At 34.3% G+C, this 25,440-nt stretch overlaps 2 protein-coding genes across 2 annotated transcripts in view; one reads left to right on the forward strand and one right to left on the reverse strand.

Moving 5' to 3' along the window:
• The window catches only part of LOC141447108 (opioid-binding protein/cell adhesion molecule-like), a 771,975-nt gene that overhangs the window by 499,251 nt on the left and 247,284 nt on the right, over nucleotides 1–25,440 (reverse strand). The window lies entirely within an intron of this gene.
• On the forward strand, nucleotides 16,859–17,512 carry LOC141446590 (uncharacterized). The gene has a single exon (XM_074113132.1). It carries the CDS (start codon nucleotides 16,859–16,861, stop codon nucleotides 17,510–17,512), a length of 654 nt encoding a protein of 217 aa, XP_073969233.1.

Genomic DNA, 25,440 nt, shown 5'->3' on the forward strand with positions numbered 1-25,440 from the left:
AAACACCTAATTTTAGGTATGTAGACTCCATGATTTTTGCTTAAATGCTCATATACTTAATAGGTTAAGCTACTTAAGAGCTTAATAAAGTTAGGCTGCAGTAGTTATAGCAAAGCTATAATTATTATAACAATGAAAGCTTGAAATGTAACTTACTTTATTAAGTTTTAAACTTAAGAAAAAATAAAATTCTGTAATAATTAAATTAAAGTTGTATTTTATCAAAAATCGGGATAAGATTTTTCAAAGATATTTGTAATAATTGTTTAAAAGGGGTTCGAACCCCTTTCGTTTGGGGCTAACACCTTTCCCATGGGCATATTCAGGCGTTGAGACCCCTAAAAGGCACATCTACATAAAATTCTGAATAGAATGACACCTCCTTTCATAAAAATCGGTCCGCACGTTTAGGCGCTACGTTGTTTACAAAAAAAGGTAACAACAAGACTATTGAACTGAAACGTTTCGGCAACTTTTTTCTCAAAACTTATCTGCATCGTTGCGAAAAAAATTACTGTTATAAAGGAGGGTTTGCCCTATATTTTAAAGAAAATTTGGGAATTTTATCTTTTATAGAAAAAGAGAAAAAAATTGTCAAAGTTGGGTGTTTTTCAACGTTACGCTTTTTCGTGCAGTTTTTGTCGATCAACCCTTATACAACTGGTCCTACCGGACACAATTTTAATAAGGTTTTGTAACAGATATCTTTTTAATACAAAATAAATTTGTAGAGATAGAAAATTGATTTCACCCTTATACAATAATAACTCTAAACATAAGATACTAATAAAGACTAAAAAAGACTATAACAACATTAACTCAAGGTCTCATCCGATTATATAGTGATCACATTACAATCGTTCAGTGATATTTTATTAAGATGTAAAGGATAAAAGTTTCTTGGATCTTGTAAAGATTGTAACTGAGAGAAGAACTTCCATTTGGCCTCAAACTTTATCCAACTTGCTTAATGTTTATCTTAAGAAGTAATCTGATAAAGATTACTAGACTGGCTTTTAACCTAATTCGCGTATCACTTACAAATGTGCTTACTTTAAATATTTAATTTTCTTACTTTTCCTTATTCCTAGCAGGAAATGTGACCAATTTTCAAATGAATAGTCTGCAGGTGATGGTGGGAGAGGAAGACTAAGAACTCAGTTCTTCTTCGTGATGAGAAGAATCAGATTCAAGAAGTCACCGGAATAAGAAGGCGGAAAAGAATATGTAAGGTCTTTCGCCGATGTAAGAGCCTTAATTAAGCATTTAATTACTACTAAATATAGCTGCAGATAACTAGCCAAATCAGCTAAGGTCAAAATTGGAACAAGCAAAAAAAAAAAGAAAAAGAAGCAGTGTGACCAACTTAATTGAATTTTAACCACAAATAACAGGAGGTTACACCGTTGAAAGTTGAAACAAACCACAGTTGCCTGCAGTGACTTGATTTCTTTCCGTTTTTTTAAGTTTAACTACAACTTTTCTGTAATTTCTGTTTCCTGTAGGGAAATTACTTTTTAATTAATGATGTAATTAAGAAACTTTTGATTTTTAAGCAACTACGATTAACTAATGGTTACTTTCTCGTAACTTTTTTTTTTGGAAGAAAGACTACAAAAAGTAGAGTAATCTCCTTAATTTGTGGTTATTTTACAGGCTGATTTAACGTCTATAGCAGGGGTGGCCAACTTTTCTGTATATAAGATCTACTTTTTATCTTAAAAGTGTGTCGCGATCGACTTGTTGCCATAGGCGTAGTCTAAGGGTGTGAAATGCATACTATGTTTATACACTGTGTTTCAGTATAAGGTGCATTCCAGCGAGGTATGGGTAGATAAGTAAAATATATTATTTTTTAAATCACTTATTAAGTTTTCGAGATATAGGCTCATAAACAAAATAAATTTCCAGACCCAACTTTTGACAGCAGCATTCCGTACATGCGGTACCTAAAAAAATCGATTTTCCGACACTTTTTAAAGATAGATTTTTAATAACTTAAAATGCAATTTAATTTTTTTATCAACTGCAATGCAACTTACGTGCAAAGTCAGAGAGATAGCACCACTGGCGCGTATCGAGGTTATGTTTAGTTAGTAGCATCTCTTGGAAGAACACACACCAAGTTTCAGCCAGATCGGTCTATTTCTTTGTGTTTGGCATTCGTTTGAATCGAGGAAGTCGAGTGATTTTCAAAAAATGGACGAAAAAGAATTTCGTGTGTTGATTAAACACTACTTTATGAAAGGCAAAACGCCTCAGGAGACTAAAGAGAAGCTTGATAAACATTATGGTGACTCTGCACCTTCGATTAGAACAGTTTATAAGTGGTTTCAAAATTTTCGCAGTGGCCATATGGGCACAAGTGACGCTGAACGTTCTGGACGCCCTGTTGAGGTTACTACTCCAGAAATCATTGATAAAATCCATGATATGGTGATGGATGACAGAAGAGTGAAGGTGCGTGAGATTGCTAGTGCTGTGGGCATCTCGAATGAACGGGTACATAATATTTTGCATCAACATTTGGACATGACAAAGCTATCCGCAAGATGGGTGCCGCGATTGCTCACGCTTGACCAAAAACGAAATCTTGTAAGGACGGTTTGCAGCTGTTCCAGAAGAATCCGCAGGACTTTAAGCGTCGTTTCGTCACTGTGGATGAAACATGGATACATCACTACACTCCTGAGACCAAAGAACAATCTAAACAATGGGTTACCAAGGGGGAATCTGCGCCAAAAAAGGCGAAGACCGTTCCATCGGCCGGAAAGATTATGGCGACTGTCTTTTGGGATTCGCGAGGAATAATCCTCATCGACTATCTAGAAAAGGGCAAAACTATTACAGGTGCATATTATTCATCGTTATTGGACCGTTTGAAAACCGAGCTGCAAGAAAAACGCCCACGATTGGCCCACAAAAAAGTCCTTTTCCATCACGACAACGCACCAGCTCACACCTCAGCAGTTGTGGTCGCAAAATTAATGGAAATAGGGTTCCAACTCGTTTCACATCCCCCCCCTATTCTCCAAACTTGGCTCCCTCGGACTACTATTTGTTCCCTAATATGAAGAAATGGCTGGCGGGAAAAAGATTTTATCAAACGAGGAGGTGATTGCAGAAACGAATGGCTATTTTTCAGACTTGGACAAATCCTATTATTCGGAAGGGATCAACAAACTAGAGCAGCGTTGGACGAAGTGTATAAGCCTAAAAGGAGACTATGTTGAAAAATAAAAAAGGTTTACCCCAAAAAATTAAGTAGTTTTTATTTTTGCACGGACTTTTCAAACCACCCTTGTATAAGTTGTTGTATGAAAAAATAGTTCTAAAAATGCACAGTATGGCTGATAATTTGATTTCAATATCTCACTTTTGCGTTTTCGGTCAGGAAAATTTATCATGAAAGAATAATGTGACTTACTTTTTGCTAATCTATCAATAGCTCGCTGAGTACACCTCGTACTGAAATATAGATATACGGCTTATCTACCTACGTAAAAAACAACAACAATAATTATTTAAAGGGCCAAAAAACTCACATCCAGGGCAATTAAAAGAACATGGATAATTATTCAAAACATTTATTAATTCAAAGTAGCAATCTAAGGATTCAAATTGGCAAGGAATCAGTTATAAATAAAAAACAACATCTCGTCTTTTTGCCAAAGTTTCGACAAAGATATTGCCTTCTTCAGGGCATGGTTATGCGGGTTGGTTGAGTTACAGAAAACTGTTACAGAAAACAGGCAAAAAGACGACTTGTTTTTATTTGGACCGATTCATTGCTAATTTGAATCCTTAATACTATTAAAACTAGGGAAATCCTTCTTACAAATCCTCTTTTATTTCTTATACGCTTTGAGGTCCTCAGAATACGAAAACAAAGAAGTACTTTTTACAAATTATATGCATGTATCCCCACCGAGACTCTAAAAAGAAAAGTGGCTATAAGTTCAAATTTGAATTCAGGTTATATCTGACTAAAGTGATTCGTTCTTTTAATAGCGTTTCCGTTTGCAAGCTTGTTTTCCCTGCTCTGGCTTGAGAGCACAGGTTGAGTTGCTATCCTTAACTTGCTGCTCACCTCCTAAAACTTCCGTTCTGTACCTGGGTTTCTAATTATGCTAACTACACAGATGTAAACCCACAGTTTGGAGTGAAAAAAGTGAAAACTATTGTTTAAGGGTACAAGGAATCGTTTTTATGTTCAGAATTACGTCTTTTTTACTTTAATTTTTCCGTAACATTATTATTATTTCATTTAATAGAAGAAAAATTATCGCAAAAATAAAAGAAGACGCCTTAAAATTTCTAGGTTATGAATGATATGTTCTTGTAGAATAAGAAGTTATTTCTGTATAATTCAACCATCTTAATGGGTACCCACATATATACCTTAAAAGCATACTTTTGTTATTTTTAAAGAAAAAGGCTTTCTAAAAATCTTTGCCGTTTTCCATGTAGCCTGCTTTCATTTAATGGAATAATATTGCTCCCTTTTAATAAATAAATTTATTAAAAGTAAAATACAAAATAACTTTAAATTTATTGCGAAATAAATACGTTCTTTTAAAAAATGTATTTATTCTATAAAATGAAGATATGAATTCCAATTTAATTCAAAATAATACCTCCACACGAAATTCATGAAAACTGTGGAGAATTCATCTAATAAAATATGATTAAATATTTCTTTCTAATCGATAGCTAATCGAGTTGGAATGTGGATATGATACACGTTAAACCTGTTTGATATCCAGATTGTAACAACCCAATTTTTTGTTTAGATATTTCCAATTACCTACATATAAAGAGAAACATCATACAAATCCGGTTGTTCAGGGCTTTTTGCTTTAAGTGGTGGTAGATACAATAAACTTTAAAGCACGAGTGTCAAAATGGAGGGCTGCGGCCCCCCAAGGTAATTTTTTTGTGGCCCATGATGTACTGAAATTAAATTGAAAGAAGAAAATAGACCTTAGAGGAGATCGAGATGATAACTAATGCCCACAATTCCCTAGTTAAAACCCTTTTAACTCCTGAAGATGAGTCTAGACGTGGCCCAGGGCCTTTCCTGAAGGGGCCTGTATAAACGCGCTGACTCAGTTCCTCGGCGACGTTTAGAAGCCATATGTCCTGCCACTCTCAGGGGAATTCCAGAATAATTCGGTTTTTTAAAAGGACGAAGTAGGAATTCCCAAAATATATTCTTATTTAGGGTGAGAAATACCCAAAAAAATGTTTGCTGAACAAATTTTATGTAATTTTTGGGAGTATGTACTTTTTTTTTGTTTTCTTTATTTTGGCATTGTCTTCCGCCATACAGCCAGCATCATCTAGGTGCTTATCACTAGAATATCACTCACCCTCCATTCTTACTTATAAATACATTCGCTTCACACATTCATCCCTCTACTATATACAACTATTTACATTAGATTAGATTAAATTAGGGTGGTCTCAAGGCCTGCGCCACCGCGACCCCTATGGATCTATTGTGGCTCCCCGGCTTTAGAGCTCACCCTCCAGACCCGTCCGTTTAATCAGACTATTAAAATATACTACAGCTAATGGATGGATCAGTACTCTATATTCCTGCCATCCTTATAGCTTAACCGAAATTAAAATCACGTAATCCTTCTCTAATCATTTTCTTCCATTCATTCTAATCGGCTATAACTTTTAAATACATTTATATTTCATTGCTAGCTCAGTTATAGATTTAAGCACAGAGATGTTGGTGGAGAATATAATGTCTTCGCAGCAAAATGGTGCATCTAAATACCTGTATATGTCGTCAAACATTCGTTTCCTTTCTACCACATAACGTGGACATATATGTTTGAAATCCTCCTCCTCATGTCGGCATGTGAGAGTATGTACTTATGTCGGCAACTATTTGTGTCCGTAAAATCAAATAATGGGCATACAGATCATGATCGACTGGAAGAACATCTATCTACCTTACTGAAGATTGTCTGTCCTCACTCTCTGAGTCCAGATATTGGAAAACTAGTTCGAGGAAAGCGCTAGCAACTTTCGGGTACAAAAAAGAATAGTTATAGTTTTATGAATACATTAAATAAAAGCAATTATTTAGTGTTTTAATTATCCTATCCATATTCCTGAATCCTCATTTCAGGATATAAATTTAACAAAATTTGTAAATGTGTTGTGGCTCGCGTGAATCTTGCCTGTAGCATACGGTGACCATTATTTTTGTATCAAAAAAGCAGGACAAGGAGCAAAAAAACCTATATAAAGTATTAATACGTTTATTAACACGAGATCGGTTATTACAAAACAATGGCCCATATTCAGCCGAAACTGAGCGACTGCTTGAACTGTACACTTGTTAATTAGTAACAAAATGTAAATAGTAACTCTTGTAAATAGAAAAAATATTCAAAACTATACTAACGACAAGTAAAATACAAATATATTTAATTTTCACAATATGAAGGTCAGATCTTAAGAAAATCATATATAAATCTTCGAAAAAATATTCATATTTTCATTGATTTTATTCAGTATAATTTAAATTTCATTGAAAAACAGTACAAATAAATAAAAAAACAGGACATTTATGCTTAAAAAAAAAAAGGACAGCGTCTTAAAAAACAGTACTGTCCTGCCAAAAACAGTACCGTACTGTAGCACCAATTGGCCTGTGTTTTAATCCCCTGCCTTAAAGAATTAAACATTAAGAAACTCTGGAATTATCTAAATCTAATTTATGAATTTTAAAATAAATTTATGAAATATTAAAAATTATTTTCTTTTTAATAAAATGTAATAAAACGCTGAGAGTTAACATATGTAAACAAATGTTCAGTGTGAGCTTTTTTATTCAGAAAAAAAAATTGTAAGTATAACATTATTAAAAAACAGTTCTAGCTAAAGAAAGCAAAAAAATAAATAAATGGAAGGACTATTTTGAAGTTACTTTCTGGTAGAACCACTCAGTTAGAGTGACCCACATGATGAATGTGGCGTTTTAGTTACATAAGTTCTGGTTTTCTTTTTCCTAAAACTTTAGATTGAATTCCCCCGATATAAGGGCGAAAAAGTTACCATTTTACTTCTTATTTTCTCAAATTGCCTTCTTAAAAAAAAAAAAATCAAACTTAACTATGTGTTCGCTCTAAATAGTTTTTAAGCAAAGAAACAGCTAATAAGTTATATCTATGTGGCAGTGGAACAGTAATTATTCTCTATTAGTTAAGTTAGATAGCTTGTGAGGGGGCCCCAGCCGTTTACTCATTTAGCTGCCATCAAAGTAACCCTTCTCTATTAACCTTTGACAAGCTGATTAGGCGTACTTAACTGTAAAGGTTCGCTTGTAAAGGGCTAATGGGTAAATATATCTAACTAGTATCGGGACAACCACAAATTTTAATATTCAATTATAGGTAAACCCTTCAAAATTTTTCTTTTATAATTTTTGTTTTCCACACTTTTATGATTGCTAATGGTGATGTTAATTTAAAAATAAATAAAAAAAAATATGGCGTGAATAAATATACAGTTTTACCTAATTAACCGTCTCATGCACAGTGCAGCCACATGTGCAACATAAATTATTTTTAACATAAAGGAATGTTTCTGTTAAATATTTGTAAGACGGTTTTCAAAAACAGATTTTATTTTTCTGTAAAGAGTATAATTTTATAAATAACTTAATACAAAACATTAATACATACATACATAAATAATTAAAACAATAAAATACCTGTAAAGAATAGTTAAATTACTAGTTATATTTCACCGTCGTTAAACACTATGAAAAACTGTAACGTAAACACTCTAAAATGACGCCAAACCTTCCTAGACTATAACCTAACCTTCAGGCTGTGTGACGTTGTCGGCAGCCCACTCTGATGGCACTTTTGTAAGACGGTTTTCAAAAACAGATTTTATTATTCTGTAAAGAATATAATTTTATAAATAAATTAATACAAAACATTAATACATACATACATAAATAATGAAAACAATAAAATACCTGTAAAGAATAATTAAATTACTATACTTCACCGTCGTTAAACACTATGAAAAACTGTAACGTAAACACTCTAAAATGACGCTAAACCTTCCTAGACTAAAACCTAACCTTCAGGCTGTGTGACGTTGTCGGCAGCCCACTCTGATGGCACTTTTGTAAGACGGTTTTCAAAAACAGATTTTATTATTCTGTAAAGAATATAATTTTATAAATAAATTAATACAAAACATTAATACATACATACATAAATAATGAAAACAATAAAATACCTGTAAAGAATAATTAAATTACTATACTTCACCGTCGTTAAACACTATGAAAAACTGTAACGTAAACACTCTAAAATGACGCTAAACCTTCCTAGACTATAACCTAACCTTCAGGCTGTGTGACGTTGTCGGCAGCCCACTCTGATGGCACTTTTACATACTTTTTTGCAATTAACTAATATGCCTACTTTTTATGAAGTCCGGGATGATTCTAACGTGAATATGTTTACCGTCCATTTAATCTGTGAGATGAAGAAGGCATTTTCTTGTTGATAGCAACTCAGGTATCTCTTTGAATGAGCCATAGCCCTCAGTAGCCTCCTCTTTTACCTTCTTCTAACCAAACGGCCTGTCGGTGTTTTACTCGTGAGTTATCTGGTGTTACTTAGCGTCCGCGTAATCTGTCAGACTAGTTGCGGTGTTACTTGCGTCCGAAGGTCTTTGGGTATTGAAATTTTTAAAGTTTTCTTATCAAAAACTGTTACAAAGTACCATATTATCATTTAAAACACAGTTTTCTACTTATTCACTATTTTTGCAACGTGTGTCTTTTGTTGAATAATATTGAATAGAAGAAAGAGAAGGCAATTCGGACACTAAACAAGCTTTTTTTTTTAATTTTTAGAAGATCAAGATGCGGATGATTTTGAGTGCATATGTACAGGATAAAGTAACCAAATTGTCGGATAAAAAAATCCTACAGACGAGGGAGCCATAATATTTTATGGCGTTTGCCTGGTAATAGTTGGTGACAACGTCGGACAGAAACGTTCGGAGATGGTTCATGGTCATTCTTTCGCTCTTCTGAACATAGGCGGGCATCAATGCGTAAAACTAATTTCTTGGATAATGCTAATAAACCATCTCACACATTCATTCATAAATGTGCATCTCAAAATTAGGGATGAACTGATTCTTCTATTCACATTATTGTTCTCTTCCACTTTACCGAGATTTTTTTTTTTTTTAAAGAAAAACTTTAGACTGAAATTTTTCATACTTTCCCAAACATTTTTGATGAAATTAACCGCTATTTGGTCATTAATCTCACAGATTAGTTGCTCCCTATGGTGTTACAAACCTATTGCTTCCGATGAAGGGTTACTTTTATTTGATTTTCATTGTCATATTCTTAGACAAGGTAATTTCTTCAAAGGTTTGTTTAGTATTTAGCAGTGTGTTTTATCAAGTGACTAAATTTCCCTGTACAGCAATACATGAAAATCAATTAAGATCTAATTGAAGGAAATTATTATTTTAAAATGTTAATGTTGCAAACCTGCAACATCATGCAAATCGTTGATATTTTATAATTCTTTTTTACTTTTATTCACGGGACAAAGAACTGTTTCATCTTCCAATTTCAAATTGTCCAATGAATACAAAACCAACCAAATACTTGGTGAAATGTCAAATTACTATTTTGATAGATGTTTAAAGGGTCTGATCGATCCCTTAGAGGTAACTTTTGTACTTTCCATTGAACTGAATTAATTTCATCGTTAATAATCAAAATTGTTTGTGTTCTGCGTTTATGTTATGACTAAACATAGCTAATTGAACTTTATACTGAGCTGGTAAAATAAACACCCATCTTGGGAGAGCATGAAATTGGCAATATAGTTCGATTGTTGTTCTCATTAACTCGAGTATTATGATGGTTCCTGAACTTACTTTGGTTGGGAATGAATCTATCTAGATAGTGGGGCATATATAATTAAGTGAGGTCAAGATACAGTATGTTGATAATTTGACAATAGTTAACATCAACTGCAGACTATTCGTAAAATAGGAGACTTTCGATTAGGAAATAAGGCTTCTAGACCATAAAGACCATCCAACTTGATACTCGATGCAGGGTTAACCCCCATCTACACAGATGAATCCGTAGAATACAGTTTATAAACGAGGATTTGCCCTATATTTTAAAGAAAATTGTGGAAAATTGAATCTTTTACATGAAAAGTGCAAAAAATTGTCAAAGTTGGGTGCTTTTTCAACGTTACTCTTTCTGGTACACTTTTTTTAGACGATTTACCCCTTATACAACTGCCCTACCAGACAGCTTCAATTAGATGTACAGTCATTTGGGTAACTAAGAGTAACATTCAGGTCATCAGTTATTTTTATTATGCTGTCTTTTTTTTTTTTTTGCTTTGTAGCACTGTAAAACCTTAAAATATTGCCTGAATTCTAGGACCTTCCTTATATGTTCACAACAATGGAGTGGCACTAATATACGTACTATATAACCAAATAACCAATATCCAATCTCTCTTTTACTTTGTTCAAGGTAATGTTTATACTCTACGATGGACTTACTATATTCTTCATTTTATTCACTATTTACTCGGCTGCTCTTTGCTCTGTGCAGTCACCTCCCAGTATGTGAGTGAGTCTCTCTTCGTCGTTTACCGCAGTCTGTTCGTCACGTTTGTTCTCTGGCACTCGTACGGAAGTGTTTTCCGTTTTCCGCTATTCTCGTTCACCGCAACTGTATGAGTGTCCAGTGTTCTACTCTTTCTGTTACACCGCAATTTCAAGTGTTATCCCGTGTTCACTTCTATTCGTTACACCGCATGTTCACGGGTACGCAGTTTTCCGCTATTCTCGCTACACCGCATGTTCACCGCTATAAAGAATATTAATGCCTATTTGGCCTTCAATCAGCTCGCCTTTAGTCAAGAGGACATAATCTACGCTCATAAAGGTATCTGTGGCCAGGGGGTGGGGGAGTCGACTCTCTTTTCCCTTTGGGGTTTCCATTTCCTTAGAGCTGTGTCACGCCAGTGTCCACATCTTGCAAGGTAAGCCTTATTATTTCATTCTATTTGTATAATTTCATTTGATTGCCCGCTTAACGAACTACACCCTATTCTATACAGTCCACTTACCGCGTTTGTTTGCAAAGACCAAACAAATTCATTTCAAAACATCCGTTGCTGTTACCCAAGCAGGCGCACCTATCTCGACTTATATGTGTTCATTTTCATGTTATGTATTTACACGCAGGCCCTAACACTGTGTTACCCGCTATTCGCGCCAAATTTTGGATCCTTTCTCTTCGTAGTCCTCTTCGTCAAGTATACTTCAAGTCTGTCAACACTTCTCCGCTTTCGTGGCCAATAGGGCGCATCCTTAATCTCTTCCCTGGACCCAATCGCGTTTCCCGCGTCGCCTTCTTTCGCACCAGTCACGGCGTTGTCACTCGTCCGGTGCGCAATCTCATTCCTCTTCCTTTCCAGGGCTGAGCATAGCTCACCCTACTATCCTTTTCCCCTTACCGTTCCCGATTCCTTGCATCCTATCCTCCCTTACATTTTCCCCCTATGGTATCCTCAGTAAAATCTTAACGATTTTAGGTGGGCGGTATGTTCAAGCTCATTCCTACTCCTTTCTGTCCTCCAATGTATGCTAACCGCATCGCACGCATCGACCTCGGCAGTTGTCGTGCTTATTAAATAACGAGACTGATGCTGCTACAGAACTACGCATGCGTCAAATCCTATCGCCCGACAGCTGTGCAGCGTAAAGCCTTCTCTTTCGATTGCAGCGTCCCACGTGTTTGGGTCTGACCGGAACCGTCGTTTGTGTAAGAGGTGTTAGTTTCATTTTACCGAAAACATGATACTACACATGTAATAGAGCAACGAATTGTCGTGAAATTTCACATCAAAACTTGATAAAACCGCTACGGAAACTTATCTTTTATTAAAAGAAGTTTATGGCCATGAATGTTAATCACGTGCGCGAGTTTTTTGAGTGGTTCAAGCGTGTCCAAGATGGCCGAGAAGAAGTCGGAGATGATGACCGCCCGAATCGCTCTTCCACGTCCAAAATGGATGAAAATATCGATTATAATTAATCAACATTACTACCGTGAGGTGCTTGCTCAACTCAGTAAAAGAGTAAGGAAAAAACGACCCGATTTGTGGTAGAACAAGTCACGGGGTTCTCCATCAAGACAACGCGCCGGCTCAAACTGCATTGTCTGTCAAGACGTTTCTAGCCAAGTTCAACATCCCAGTTTTAGGCCAACCGCCTTATTCGCCCATGTGACTTTTATCTGGTTCCCCAAAGTCATATCTGCATTAAAAGGAACCCGATTTCAGTCCGTTGATGCTGTGAAAGAAAAAGCGGCACGCGTTATGCAGGAGCTGACAGAAAAAGACTTCCAGCACTGTTTCGAACAATGGTAAATTCGCATGTAGCGTTTTATGGATAGGGGAGGGGTGTATATTGAAGGTGATAATAACTAAATATGCATAAATTTCAAATAAAATGTTTTACAGCAATAGTCTCGTTGTTTAATAGCCACTCCTCGTATAATCTGAAGCTGAGAATGTAGCCAATACATTTTATGAGCAGATACAATGGACTGATACTGGGTCACTGCATTCAAATAATCCTGACATTGTGCAATCAGGTACACCACATTTACTAGTGGCAGCAATTGTTGCTGTTGTAAATTTCAGTAAAAGATAAAAAAAAAAAGGTTATCTTGCTATTGATTATATCAAAATAAATAGAACAGAAATTTGCACTTAAATAACAGTTAAGCAATCACTACGTTTTAGCCTGATTATTATACACTTAAGTGCTACTGTATTGGGCTTACTAAGAGCAGTGAATTGGAATGGCAGTGTTTGTATCACAACCTGTTGTACTGGAACGTTGTTTATACCCGTTTAGTCTAGCCTATCCTGGTAATACTGGATTAAATTAGAAAGGAACATCTTGTTATACCAACAGTAAACTAAATAGAAGCATGTTTACTCAAATTAGGTCTCTATGTGGTCTACCTAAACACAGGAAACCTAAAATAAACGCTAAACAGCCTTCTAAAATGTTTAAACTTAGTTCAAACATAATATGTTGCTAAGTTCAGAATTTGTTTAATCCAAAATCTGAACAAATTATAATGCTGCCTTAATATGGGATTAAGAGAAAAGCAACAAAAAAAAAAAACTGGGATTCCTTAAATGTGACAGCAAATTTAAGAAGAGAATTTCAATGCTAATAAATGATTTAAGAGTTATTTGTGCAGCACCAGACATTCGAAAATAATTCTACGTATCCAAGCATAGAATAGTTCGCTATAAAAAGTATAGAATTCGCTATAATAACCGCTTCTTTAAGATAAGTTGTGGATCTGCCTCTTCCGACTACTCTCTGGCACGGGCTGGTGTACCTCAAGGTAGTATTCTCGGACCGCTCCTCTATACTGTGTACACATCTGACCTACCAACTGACTCAAACACACTGCTCTGCACTTACGCTGACGATACTGCTATACTCTCTTCTAACTCAGACGCCATTACCGCTTCCTCTCATCTACAGACACATCTACACAAACTAGAACCCTGGGCCAAAAAGTGGAGAGTCAAATTCAATCCTCAAAAATGCGAACAGATAACTTTTACTCTGCGTCGTAATTCTTGTCCCTCTGTAAGTTTCAACTCCATTCCTCTTCCTTCTGCTAATTTAGTTCGCTACCTTGGGATGTACATCGACAAAAGACTAACGTGGAATCCGCACACTAAACTGAAAAGACTTGAACTCAACCGACGAAACAAATTACTACTGCGACTATCCAAACTACCACTGGAACATAAACGACTAATATACAACAGTGTACTCAAACCGATCTGTACTTATGGACTCGAACTGTGGGGTTCAGCCAAACTTTCTAATTCACAAAAAATATAGTCCTTCCAATCAAAAATACTCCGTCAGATTACGAATTCTCCATTTTATGTCTCTAACTCTACCCTCCATAACGATCTCAAAATCTCATACGTAACTGACGAATCCAAATCTAAATATAGAAAATTCTTTGACTCTCTTCCATTCTGTACAAATCCTTTTGTTCGAAATCTTGCCTCCACAACGATTCCAGATCGTCCTCCACGACGATTGAAACGCTGTTGGCCTCGTGACCAGCTCCAGTAATGTAAGGAACTCCAGCGAGAGTGTTGCCGGAGGGCAGCTTCTCTCCTCAAGCTGATCCAGCCATAAAGTCTACTTTCATCATATTCACTGATTGCATTTTATTCTATTGTAGATTGTGAATAGCAAATAAATTACAAAAAAAAAAAAAATTCTACGTATCCAAGCATAGAATAGTTCGCTATAAAAAGTATAGAATTCGCTATAATAACTTTTATGGATAAATTCCACAAAGAATTAGTCAATAAAATTACAATTGTATCTGGGCCTCCTCGTTTTTGCAGGGATTTAGTTTTATGGACTGAACGACAAATGGCGGCTATATCGTTTTACATAAGTTTTTATATCTTTAAATTTATTACTATTGAAACCAATGTAACTTTTATTACATAATTTATTTATTTATTAGACAAAATGGTACATTATCTTCCATTTTATTACTTAGGGAAAAGGTGCACAATGTTTTTGTTTCATTCTTTATCTTTAATAGCAGCCAGTAATATTAGGCTGTGTTTATATGCCTCAATATGAAATGGAAGGACCGTCCTTTATCAAAGTTCCATTTAATAAAACTGATATTAGTTTTAGAGGAATCTGACATAGACGTTGTTTTCACTGCCATCTAGAACAGTTAATTGAATGAAATTCGTTTTTTATTAAATAAAAAAAGACAGAAAACAAAAAATCATTTCCTTTCTTGTTTAGACTTGCTTTTAATTCTTCTGTAGTTCTTGGTTTTTTGTAAAATAATATGAATTTCAAAATTTTAATAAAGAAATCTCTGTTTCCTTTAAAAGGTGTAATTAATGCATTACGATCATGCCAAATTTTAGGAAAATCTAGTTACAAATAATGATTAATGATTACAACACTTCTGATTGAATAATGATGTTTAAAGTGATCTTTAAAACGGCTCAAAAAAAAAATGTACGAGTAGGGGTAAGGGGGCCACATTTGAACAGAATTTACAGTTTCTGTTACACAGTGCACAGAAACAGTATTATTGAATCTTTTTATTTTGTCTTCTACAACTTTCAAGTCTTCTTAACAGATCTATATCAATAAACAGTTGGTACTTTACGTACATATCTATATTTTTTTAATTTAAAAATGTTGTGTCAAATCTGCTCCACTGGTGGGGTAGCTTTGAACACAATATAAAATAGAAAGAAATGATATTACTTTACTCTGAATCTATCTTCTATCAGTTATTTCTCTCACTACTACATTACTTTCTCTTTTAAACCACTGAAATCAAGTTCAAAAAATCAAAGAATGACTCAGTTCGGGGATGTTGTACCCGAAGTGTGATGGGTTTAGGAAGTTTGAACAAAATATTCGGTTTGTTGCGCTTCTTAATGTAGATTCGGACCACTTTCCCCTTCTCTGCGATTAAACAGAAAAAAGTCACAAACTTGCAGGTCGGTAGGGCGGCACATTTTAACTGGTGATGTTGAAATGTGCCCCCTCTCCTTCCATAAAAGAAAATATAATATCCAACACTTTTTGCAAGCAAATAGACTTTTGTAAATACTAGATTTAAAAATACGAATTCCAAGTGGTAATATGGACTAACAATACTTACACCTTGTCCACTACAAATCTTCACAATACACAGTACAAACATGCACCAAAAATTTTACTTCCACCTTACAAAATATAACATTCCTCAATTCTGACTTTACCAAACAATGAAAACGAAGGGGAACTCTGTCAATTATACAACAGATCTACCACAAAATATGGAGAAAATTGCCAATCATAAATGTTTTAAATTTTTGGCGGGAAATTAAAACTGTTCAAATGTGCCCCCCTCTCCACTGTACTTATTTTTAAGGAAATTTAACAAAAAAAAAAAAAACAACATACCGGGTGATCCATTTAAAACGCACCAATCGCTAATAACTTTTTAGGAAAACGGAATTTCGAAAAAAGCCACGAAGTAAACTATATGCATTTTGGTCTAGTTTTCAAATTTTTCACCCCCGATACTGTATCTTTATTTTTGGCGGAGTTACGGCCACAAACCCGATTGGGGTATCCTGAGGACCACTGGTTTTGACCATGATTATGAAAACTACATAAAAAATTGTGAAAGATGACTAACGTAACTCCTCCAAAAATGATGATACAGCATCGGGAGTAGAAAATTTGAAAACTATACCAAACAAAACATATAGTTTACTTCGTCGGCTTTTTCGAAATTCCGCTTTTCTAAAAAGTTATTAGCGATTTAAATGGATCACCCTGTACATACATCTATTGATATTTCGGATAATGATATTTCGGATAATCTGACGTAAGGTCAAAGATCTAATTTGGATGACATCGTTAACCTTATAGAACCTTGGTTGTTAAGTAAAAAATAAAAATAAACAGTCAACCAAGAATAATAATTATTCATTACTGTTAGATTCTCTTCACTTAAATCTGTTCCATTCTATAGAATTTATTTCTTTGCGATCCTTGTTAACATCGAGGGGAAGAACGCAGATTGTTGAAATCTGAAATCAGTCTAACAAGGTAGGGAAAAATCACTCAAATGAACTCACTGATTTCTAGAAAAATCAGTTCTTCGAGAATTTGGATAAAATTCCATTTGTAATTGAAGTCTCAGTTCTGGTTACCAATGGAGTACTTATTGAATAGTAAAGAAAAGAAAATTATTATCTGTTCTGATTCAAGAAGTTCTCTGGAGGCAACATGCAAATTAGATACGGACAACAAGCTGATCCAGTCCATACATACGCTGCTATACTCCTCTGTACGCAGTCACAAATCAGTCATTTTTCTGTGGATCCCGGGTCACACTGGGATAAGTAACAATGAAGCCGCTGACAGGGCTGCTAAAGATGCCACGTTACTGAACGATAAGTATGAAATTATTCTGCCCTCAGACTGGAAAAGTTTTCTTAGACCAAAAATTATGTCCCAGTGGATAAGAGACTGGGAATTAGTTCCTCTAACTAACAAATTGAGGAATATAAAGTCAACACCAATGAAGTGGGTAACATCATGTCGAAACACTCGCCGTGAGGAGGTGGTGTTAGCCAGGTTGAGGATTGGCCACACGCTATTTACCCATGGTTACATCTTCAAAAAAGAAGAACCACCTATTTGCTCTGAGTGTAATAACTTCCCTTTAACTGTACGCCATATCCTGGTTGAATGCCCCAAGTATTCCAGAGCTAGGCAAAAGTGTAACATTTCCTCACAAATGGAAGAAGTATTGAAGGACGATGAAAACAGCGTAAAAAACACTGCGATTTCTGAAGGATATTAATGTTTTTAATTCAATGTAACAATAGACACTTTACTACGCGAGGTCACTTTTAAAATACAAACTTATAGAAATCGGTATTTTACAAAAGTTAGGTAGCAGTAAAAATAACAGTAGTATTTGATAATAGTAACAATTTAGGAAGGAGTAGGTTAGGCAGTGTGAATGTGTGTGTGAAAGAGGTGTAGGGGGGCCAATGCCGGGGCAGGGGTGGCAAACTTTTGTCTTCTTGTCTCGCAGGACGTCTTCCTGCACTTTCTCGGGAGCCACTGCTTTCTAGGGCGGGTGGGTCTGTGTCGGGATTGGCAACCTGGCACGCGTATGAATGGGCTGCGTAAATGTAAATAGATTTAGGATTGTAAATGAGTGAGAGAAATATAGAGTACTCCACTCAATGTATATATAGGAATATAACTATTAGGATGATTGTATTTATTAGGATGATTGTATTTATTAGGATGATTGTATTTATTAGGATGAATGTAATTAATAAGATGAGTAAATGAGTGTACATATAAATTTTGTGTAAATAGGTTTTTTTAAAATTTAGGTTAGATCTCTATGGGGTGCGAGGAATATCGAGTACTCCACCCCAACATTAGTTAGTTAGGTTAGAAGAAAATAGGAGTTAGGCCAACCGTTAGGTTTGTATCGATCAGATTGACTAGGTGTAGGTTAGGCTGTGTAGTAAAGTGTCTATTCTACAGTATAGTTTAGGTGCAAAGGACCCTTGTTGTTGCGCACCTTACAAAACCCCAAAACAAACAAAAAAAGTTCTGGTTACGCCATTGCTAAGTGGTTCTTCATTAGCAATATCCCAACAATTAGGCCACAAACATCTGTCGATTAGACAAGAACAAGGAAATACTTTACAAAGTGCTATTTGGCCTGCTAGAAAGTTTAGGACTTGCAAACTTCTAGTTTTAAGATCGTTGCTGGAGCTGGAAATTTGAAAAATGATTAGATAAACTTCACATTTTGCACTAAATTTGATAAATTTTTGATTTAATCTCATGCGAAACTCAGAAAAATGCATGAAAATGCATTTTTCTCAAATTTCAATCAGATTTTTAAAACAATAAATAGTAATCACCATCTTCTATAAATGGATAAATTCACTTGAAATCTATTAGCTGAATTATATTTATTGCAATAGATAAAAAACTACAGAAAGATTTAATGTCAAAAAATAAAAGAAGTCCAGTGAAAAAAAAAAATAGGAAAATATGGCCCCAAGGGAAAACAGATAAAAAACCGAAATAACTGGTCTACAGTATTCCACTTGGGACATACTTTAGAGCAGCAACATCAACCAGCTACAGTTCCAGTCTAAATGTGTACACGCTATAGTAGAGTTTTTCTGTGCACGGATGTTACTATATCTATTAAAGTGAACAGTACTGTAGCGAAGGCGGAAGCACTATATGATCTGTAACAGTACTGCGATAGACTGTAGAACTGCACGATTTACCTATAAATTGCATATATTTCTGTAAAATGTTAGACGCGTATGGAAGAATTTATTTTATATTCTTTATTTGGTTTCATTACTAATATTACATTTATTAAAAATGGCTGGTAGGAAAGCAGCAAAAAGAACGAAAAAACGAAACATTGAAAAACACCAAAATTAGACAAATTTTTCCTCCTTTTCTATAAAAGTTAAAATTTCCAAATTTTCTCTAAAATATAAGGCAAATACTCTCACAATTATAGAGATAGTTGTAGTCCATATTTGAACCAAATTCCATAGTTATGAATAGAAATCGAGATATAACGAATCAAAGTTTAGGGTATGTGAAACACTAGCAAATTTCAACATCCAATATTTCCTTTAGTATTCTATCTAAAACATCCAAATTTCTCTCAGTTGTAGAGATTGTTGTAGTCTACATTTGAACCAAATTACATAATTTTCCTATGAATAGAAATCGAGATATAACGAATCAAAGTTTATGGTGTTCGAAACATTAGCCAATTTCATCATGCAATATTACCTTTAGTATTCTATCTAAAACATCCAAATTTCTCTCAATTGTAGAGATAGTTGTAGTCTACATTTGAACCAAATTGCAAAGTTTTCCTATGAATAGAAATCAAGATATAAGGAATCGAAGTTTAGGGTATGTGAATCATTAACCAATTTCAACATGCAATATTTCCTTTAGTATTCTATCTAAAACATCCAAATTTCTCTCAGTTGTAGAGATAGTTGTAGTCTACATTTGAACCAAATTGCACAGTTTTCCTATGAATAGAAATCGAGATATAACGAATCAAAGTTTATGGTGTTCGAAACATTAGCCAATTTCATCATGCAATATTTCCTTTAGTTTTCTATTTGGCACGTTATAATTTCTCTCAATTGTAGAGATAGTTGTAGTCTACATTTGAATCAATTTATATAGTTTTCCTATGAATAGAAATCAAGATATAAGGAATCGAAGTTTAGGGTATGTGAATCATTAGCCAATTTCAACATGCAATATTTCCTTTAGTATTCTATTTGGAACGTTATAATTTCTCTCAATTGTAGAGATAGTTGTAGTCTACATTTGAATCAATTTACATAGTTTTCCTATGAATAGAAATCAAGATATAAGGAATCGAAGTTTAGGGTATGTGAATCATTAGCCAATTTCAACATGCAATATTTCCTTTACTATTCTACTTTGAATGTTCAAATTTCTCTCAATTGTAGAGATTGTCGTAGACTACATTTGAACCAAATTCCATAGTTTTCCTAATGAATGGAAATCGAGATATAGCGAATCAAAGTTTAGGTAATGTGCAAGACTGCTAAATTTGAACTTCCAATATTTCCTTTACTATTCTGCTTGGAATGTTGAAATTCCTCTCAATTGTAGAAATTTTTGAAGTCTATAATTGAACCAAATTGCATCATTCCTATGGATAGAAAACAGTATAGAACGAATTAAATTTCTGATTTTAGAATTGTGGTTCTCCCTAAAATCTGTTTCTTTTTATTTACGTCTCTCTTGCTCTACCATTATTATTTGCATTTTACTGTAATTAAAGATACGAAAGATGAAAGGTATTCAGAAAAAATAAAAGTTATACTAAAAAAGGTTGGTCTATTCTCTAAACAACACTGACAAAAGGTAGCATGTAAAGGTGTCTGATAACAAATTGTTATAACTTAATGGAAAATACTTGCGCTTGATAGCGTTTGCATATTTCTTTGATATCAGGTTTATTTTTTTTTTGATTGAGACATACACTCATCTCATTTGTTAAGGAACTTTAATCTTCACTCTTCTTTGTTGTAATTTGATTTAATATTCAAAAGTGCAAAAACAAAATCTCAGTTTACGCAAATACACAAAGTGGGAAAATGCAATAAAATGATCAAAGCACTTTTTTATCTGCGTATAATTGTTATCTGAAATTAATTCTGACACCCTTCATGAATTATTCAATTTTAACGAGCGAATCTTACAAATATCAATTAATTTTTCAGCTTCTGAGGAATCTTGACGCAAATAGACATGATGTGACTCTTCAAATGGATTTTTAATACACCCATACAAATTATCTGAAATGTCTGCAAAATATTGGTTATTTTTATTATTCTTCTTGTAACGATGGTAAACAAGCTTTTGCAAATCTTTAATATAACATTTTCCTTCAGGAACGTTAAGAAATATTGTTCTACTTAATCATTCTTCTCTACGGCGTCTGCAATTTGGTAATGTAAAATAACACCATTTGTGTTTTCTTTTATCATCCATTATGATTTAATTTTATCCACAGTTCAAATTATGACCGAAAAATAATATAATAATAATAATTTATTTTATTTATTTATTTTTATTTTTAAACCATTTATTTAGTTACAATCAACGCATTTGGCGTTATAAGCAACAATGATAACAATAAATAACATTCACTCTTATCAGAGTAGAGAAGTTATCCAGCGATAACACTCCAAAAAACATTCTAAATTCTACTGACTCTCTTCATCAGAGAGGAGATCGCGAGGCCACTGTCTTTTAAGAGGCCTAGAAGAGTTGTCTGGAAATGTTCTTGATGATAGATGTTATACAAGTGGATTGTGATGTGTTTGAATGTTAAGATGGAGTATCCAGCAACTTGTGTGACGAAAGGAATGTTTAAATCTGTGTGAATGGTTTGATTGGTGACGTAAAAAGTAGCGTTTACTATTAGAGCGAAGAATTTTAGATTGCAAGGACTGGATACTTGGCAGATTTGAGCGTTTGGTTGAATCCCACAGTTCGATGCCATACGCCCAGACTCGCTTTAATGTACTTACATTATATAAGTCTTTTGTTGTCCAGAGTGAGTTTTGATCTGTTGTCGAGTAGTCTTTTCAGTTGTCGGAAGCGTCTGTTGAGTTCTGTTCTCTTAAGTCTAGTATGAGGGTTACATGTAAGTTTTCTGTCAAGGTAAAGCCCAAGGTAGCGGACTACGTTGACAGCTGGTAAAGGAATAAGATTGTAAAAGACAGGAGGAAGAGTGATGCGTCGAAGATGAAGGTAATATTTTGAGATTTTGTTTCGTTCAGTTTGATAGCCCCATTTTTTGAACCATTTTTCTAAGGAGGAGAGGTGAGACTGAAGGTTACTATGAGCTATTATTGCATCTTTGTTAGTAGATAAGATGGCAGTAATTATTTATTTATTTAAAAAACTTACCATATGTTCACAAAAATGAATAAAACAGAAATTGAGGTTTCAACCTTAGCGCCTAGATACACTCATTAGATAATATTAGTACAGATTAAAAGGTACATATTAAAGGGGGAAAAAAAAACTGTGGCAGTGTCATGGTCACGGCCGTGTGTTGTACGTGAATACGTTTACGTAACGGGTTATATTTTTTATATAAAATATTTGTATTTATGTATTTAGGATGAAATCAAGGAAACAAATCGACGATCGAACACAATCTATGCCTATACAGTTCGTTGTCGATGTTGAAGCGATTTCATCATCCACTTGCATAATTTCAACCTCCTGCAGCTGCAGATGTACTGATACCGTCGTTGATCCGCTCGGCCGCATTCATCCTTTTACGTTCCCAGCACAGCTTGACTCGGTCATATGGTGTTTTATTATTACCATTACCGATTGTTCTTGAGAAGCCCTTTCCAACCGTATACGATCTCTGTATTTGGTTTTGGCTTTTCGACGCGTATAGGCGGACATTATATATTTTTGATATATTTTTATTCTAACACCATATTATATTCACTGTCACTATTTTACACTAATGTTTTATATACAATCGATAGATTGTGACGACAGCTGATGATTAAAACTTAAACGAACATCGTGGCTTCTCCGAGTTAAAAGTTATACTAATTGCAAATCTCGATTCGCAGCAAAATAATCTCAAAATGGCGGCGCTTCCCCCTCCACGGCGCGCGATGCATCACAGTCCTCGCTTATCGTAATGAATTCTTTAATCCTTTAGCTATCCAGTGGTCTAATTTAATTTAGGATGTAGACGATAGATTCGAAACTATAATGCCAAACTGTATTTCCCGATTTTGTTATTATTAGTTCCATCAGTTTGTAAAAAAAAATAACATTTCTTCTTGTAAGTTTCAAAATACGATTTTAATACACGACCTTTTGAAAGCTAACTTACTTATTATGATGAGATTCTGAATACATATCCTTTAGTATAGTTTTATCAACCTTTATTATACTTTTTATTGATTTATTGTTTTAAATAAAAACTATGCAGAAACTATTGATGTAAAAGACCCAGAACAAAGATCAATTTAATTGGATTACTCCATAATTAATTCATACAACAAAATTTTAGTTTTTTTACAGCGATTTCTTTTTTCTAAAATAATGCTAACGATTTTTCTATCTACTGGCATTTAGATCTTAAATTTATTAGATAATTTTTTTCTAATGCAACTTTATTCTTACGGTGAACTTTATAAATGACGTTAATATGGAATTTATACTTAAATAAATTATGTTACATTTGTATTAAATGTGTCCGTCGGCAACAGAAACATCTAATTTGTATATTTAGTACTAAATGTGGTTATACGGGAATGAAACTCTCGACAGATATATGTACTATGTAGCTAGAACCATTTACTGTGATATATTCAGTTTTAGAATAATAGGACGAGACATAAAGTTAAAGTTAAAGCCAACAATAAACGCACTCATTCTTCCTTTTTATCATAATGGAGTAAAAAAATATTAAATAAATATATTAGATGCTATAAAAATGTGTGATAACGTTAAAGAAAGCGACAAAACTCTCGTTATTTTGATAAAAGTTTTTCCTTTTATTTGAGATTCCAGTTAACCAACCTAACAAATTATCCCTCCGGAAATCTCAAAATGTTTCTTTTTACATAACAAAGATAAAATCGAAATTCTTCTCATTCAAAATATATTCATTTACTCGTGAAACGTTAGAAAAAGTAACAAATTTGGAATGTAACTTGATACAGACGAGTTAATTGCGCAGGATCTCTGAATAAATCGACACATTTCATCAACCTTCATGCATAATAGCATCCTCAGGAGAGCATTCAATCCCCATTTCAAGGCCATTGGAAATTCCTGCCTATTTATAACACATGTGCTAATAATTTTGAAAATTATTCGACCTAGATTACAAAATTTGATTTTAATATAGAGCTAGTATTTTTTTTATTTTTTTATTTATGTTTATTTATTTTGCAACTGTAATAGATACAACAAGCAAAAGAGATGAGGGTAAGGAAATGGTGCAGATACACGTGCACGCATATATATGCACTTACATACACGTGCGCGCACATGCATGTGCACCAAGAGGCGTGAGTGGAGTGAACGACGTCCAACCAGTGATGGAAGCCGTTAGTTCGCCACGTTGGCAAGCTTACGCAGCAACCATCCTAGGAGGTCGGAGTTATATATTGAGATGATCGCGTGACCACCGTCGCTTTAGTCTGCGCTGTGGATTTGAAGGAAGTGTTGTAGTAGACATGTTGTAGGATCAGAGGGGTTGTAATGAGTGTGTAGATTTAAGTGGAGTTTTGTGTATCGAGATTGGGGCTATTTCAGAGACGAGAGGAATGTTTAGATCAGAGTGTATAATATGATTGGAGACGTAGAAAGGGAGTGTTAACTATTGTTATTGGCCACGCGGTAGTTCCACCTCGCCCTATCCACTCAGGAAAACGTTGCGACAACCATCTTCTGACGTTCACCGAATAATGAGGTGGAGCTCCGTCTTGTTGATAAATTAAATTTCTGCTAACGTTGTGTGGAAGATTCAACAACAGTGGGAGCAATGCGAAAACGTGCTCGGTTATGCGTCAGGAATCGAGGTCGGCATTTTGAGAACATGATACATCAATAATTACTAAGTAATTATGTATTTTACACGCTTAAAGAAATGATTTTGTTAATAAATAATAATTTTGATATGCGAGTACGCTTCATCCAGTCCCCTTTGCTTCCTTCGCTAACACCGTGTTTTTCAGCACTTTCTCAGTAATAGACTAAAGAAAACAGCTATTATTGAAACTGATTATACCATTGGAAAGTGCATTAAAAGGAGCAATTTTTGTGAAATTTGACAGCCTCTAAGACCAATTTTGTCGAAGAGGCTAATTTTTGAAAATTCATGAAAATTCTAAATTCCTAAAATAATTAACGTTCTTATTGTAATAAATGAATCTGATTAAAGTTAAATAACTAAGAAAATGATCTATTATTATAGGAAATTTAATGCTGAATCCGAAAATGAGGTGAAAAATGTAAATAAGTGAGGCACACGTTGAGAAATAGTGTTTTTATGACGTAAGGACGGGTTTAGTCGAAAAAAACCTGAAAAAATCATAACTTTCTAACAGATAGAGATAGGACACTCGTTCAGGCGGCGTTGTACTACATTTTGAATCTAGTTTAACAGAAAAAGTTTTT

Source organism: Rhodnius prolixus, unplaced genomic scaffold (genome assembly GCF_049639745.1).
Source record: "Rhodnius prolixus isolate KJV_2025 unplaced genomic scaffold, Rpr scaffold_7, whole genome shotgun sequence".
In the NCBI taxonomy this organism is placed as follows: domain Eukaryota; kingdom Metazoa; phylum Arthropoda; class Insecta; order Hemiptera; family Reduviidae; genus Rhodnius; species Rhodnius prolixus.

What these genes read in the sequence shown, in the direction of transcription:
- LOC141446590 (XM_074113132.1), top strand. Translation starts at nt 16,859, where the DNA reads ATGGAGTACTTATTGAATAGTAAAGAAAAGAAAATTATTATCTGTTCT.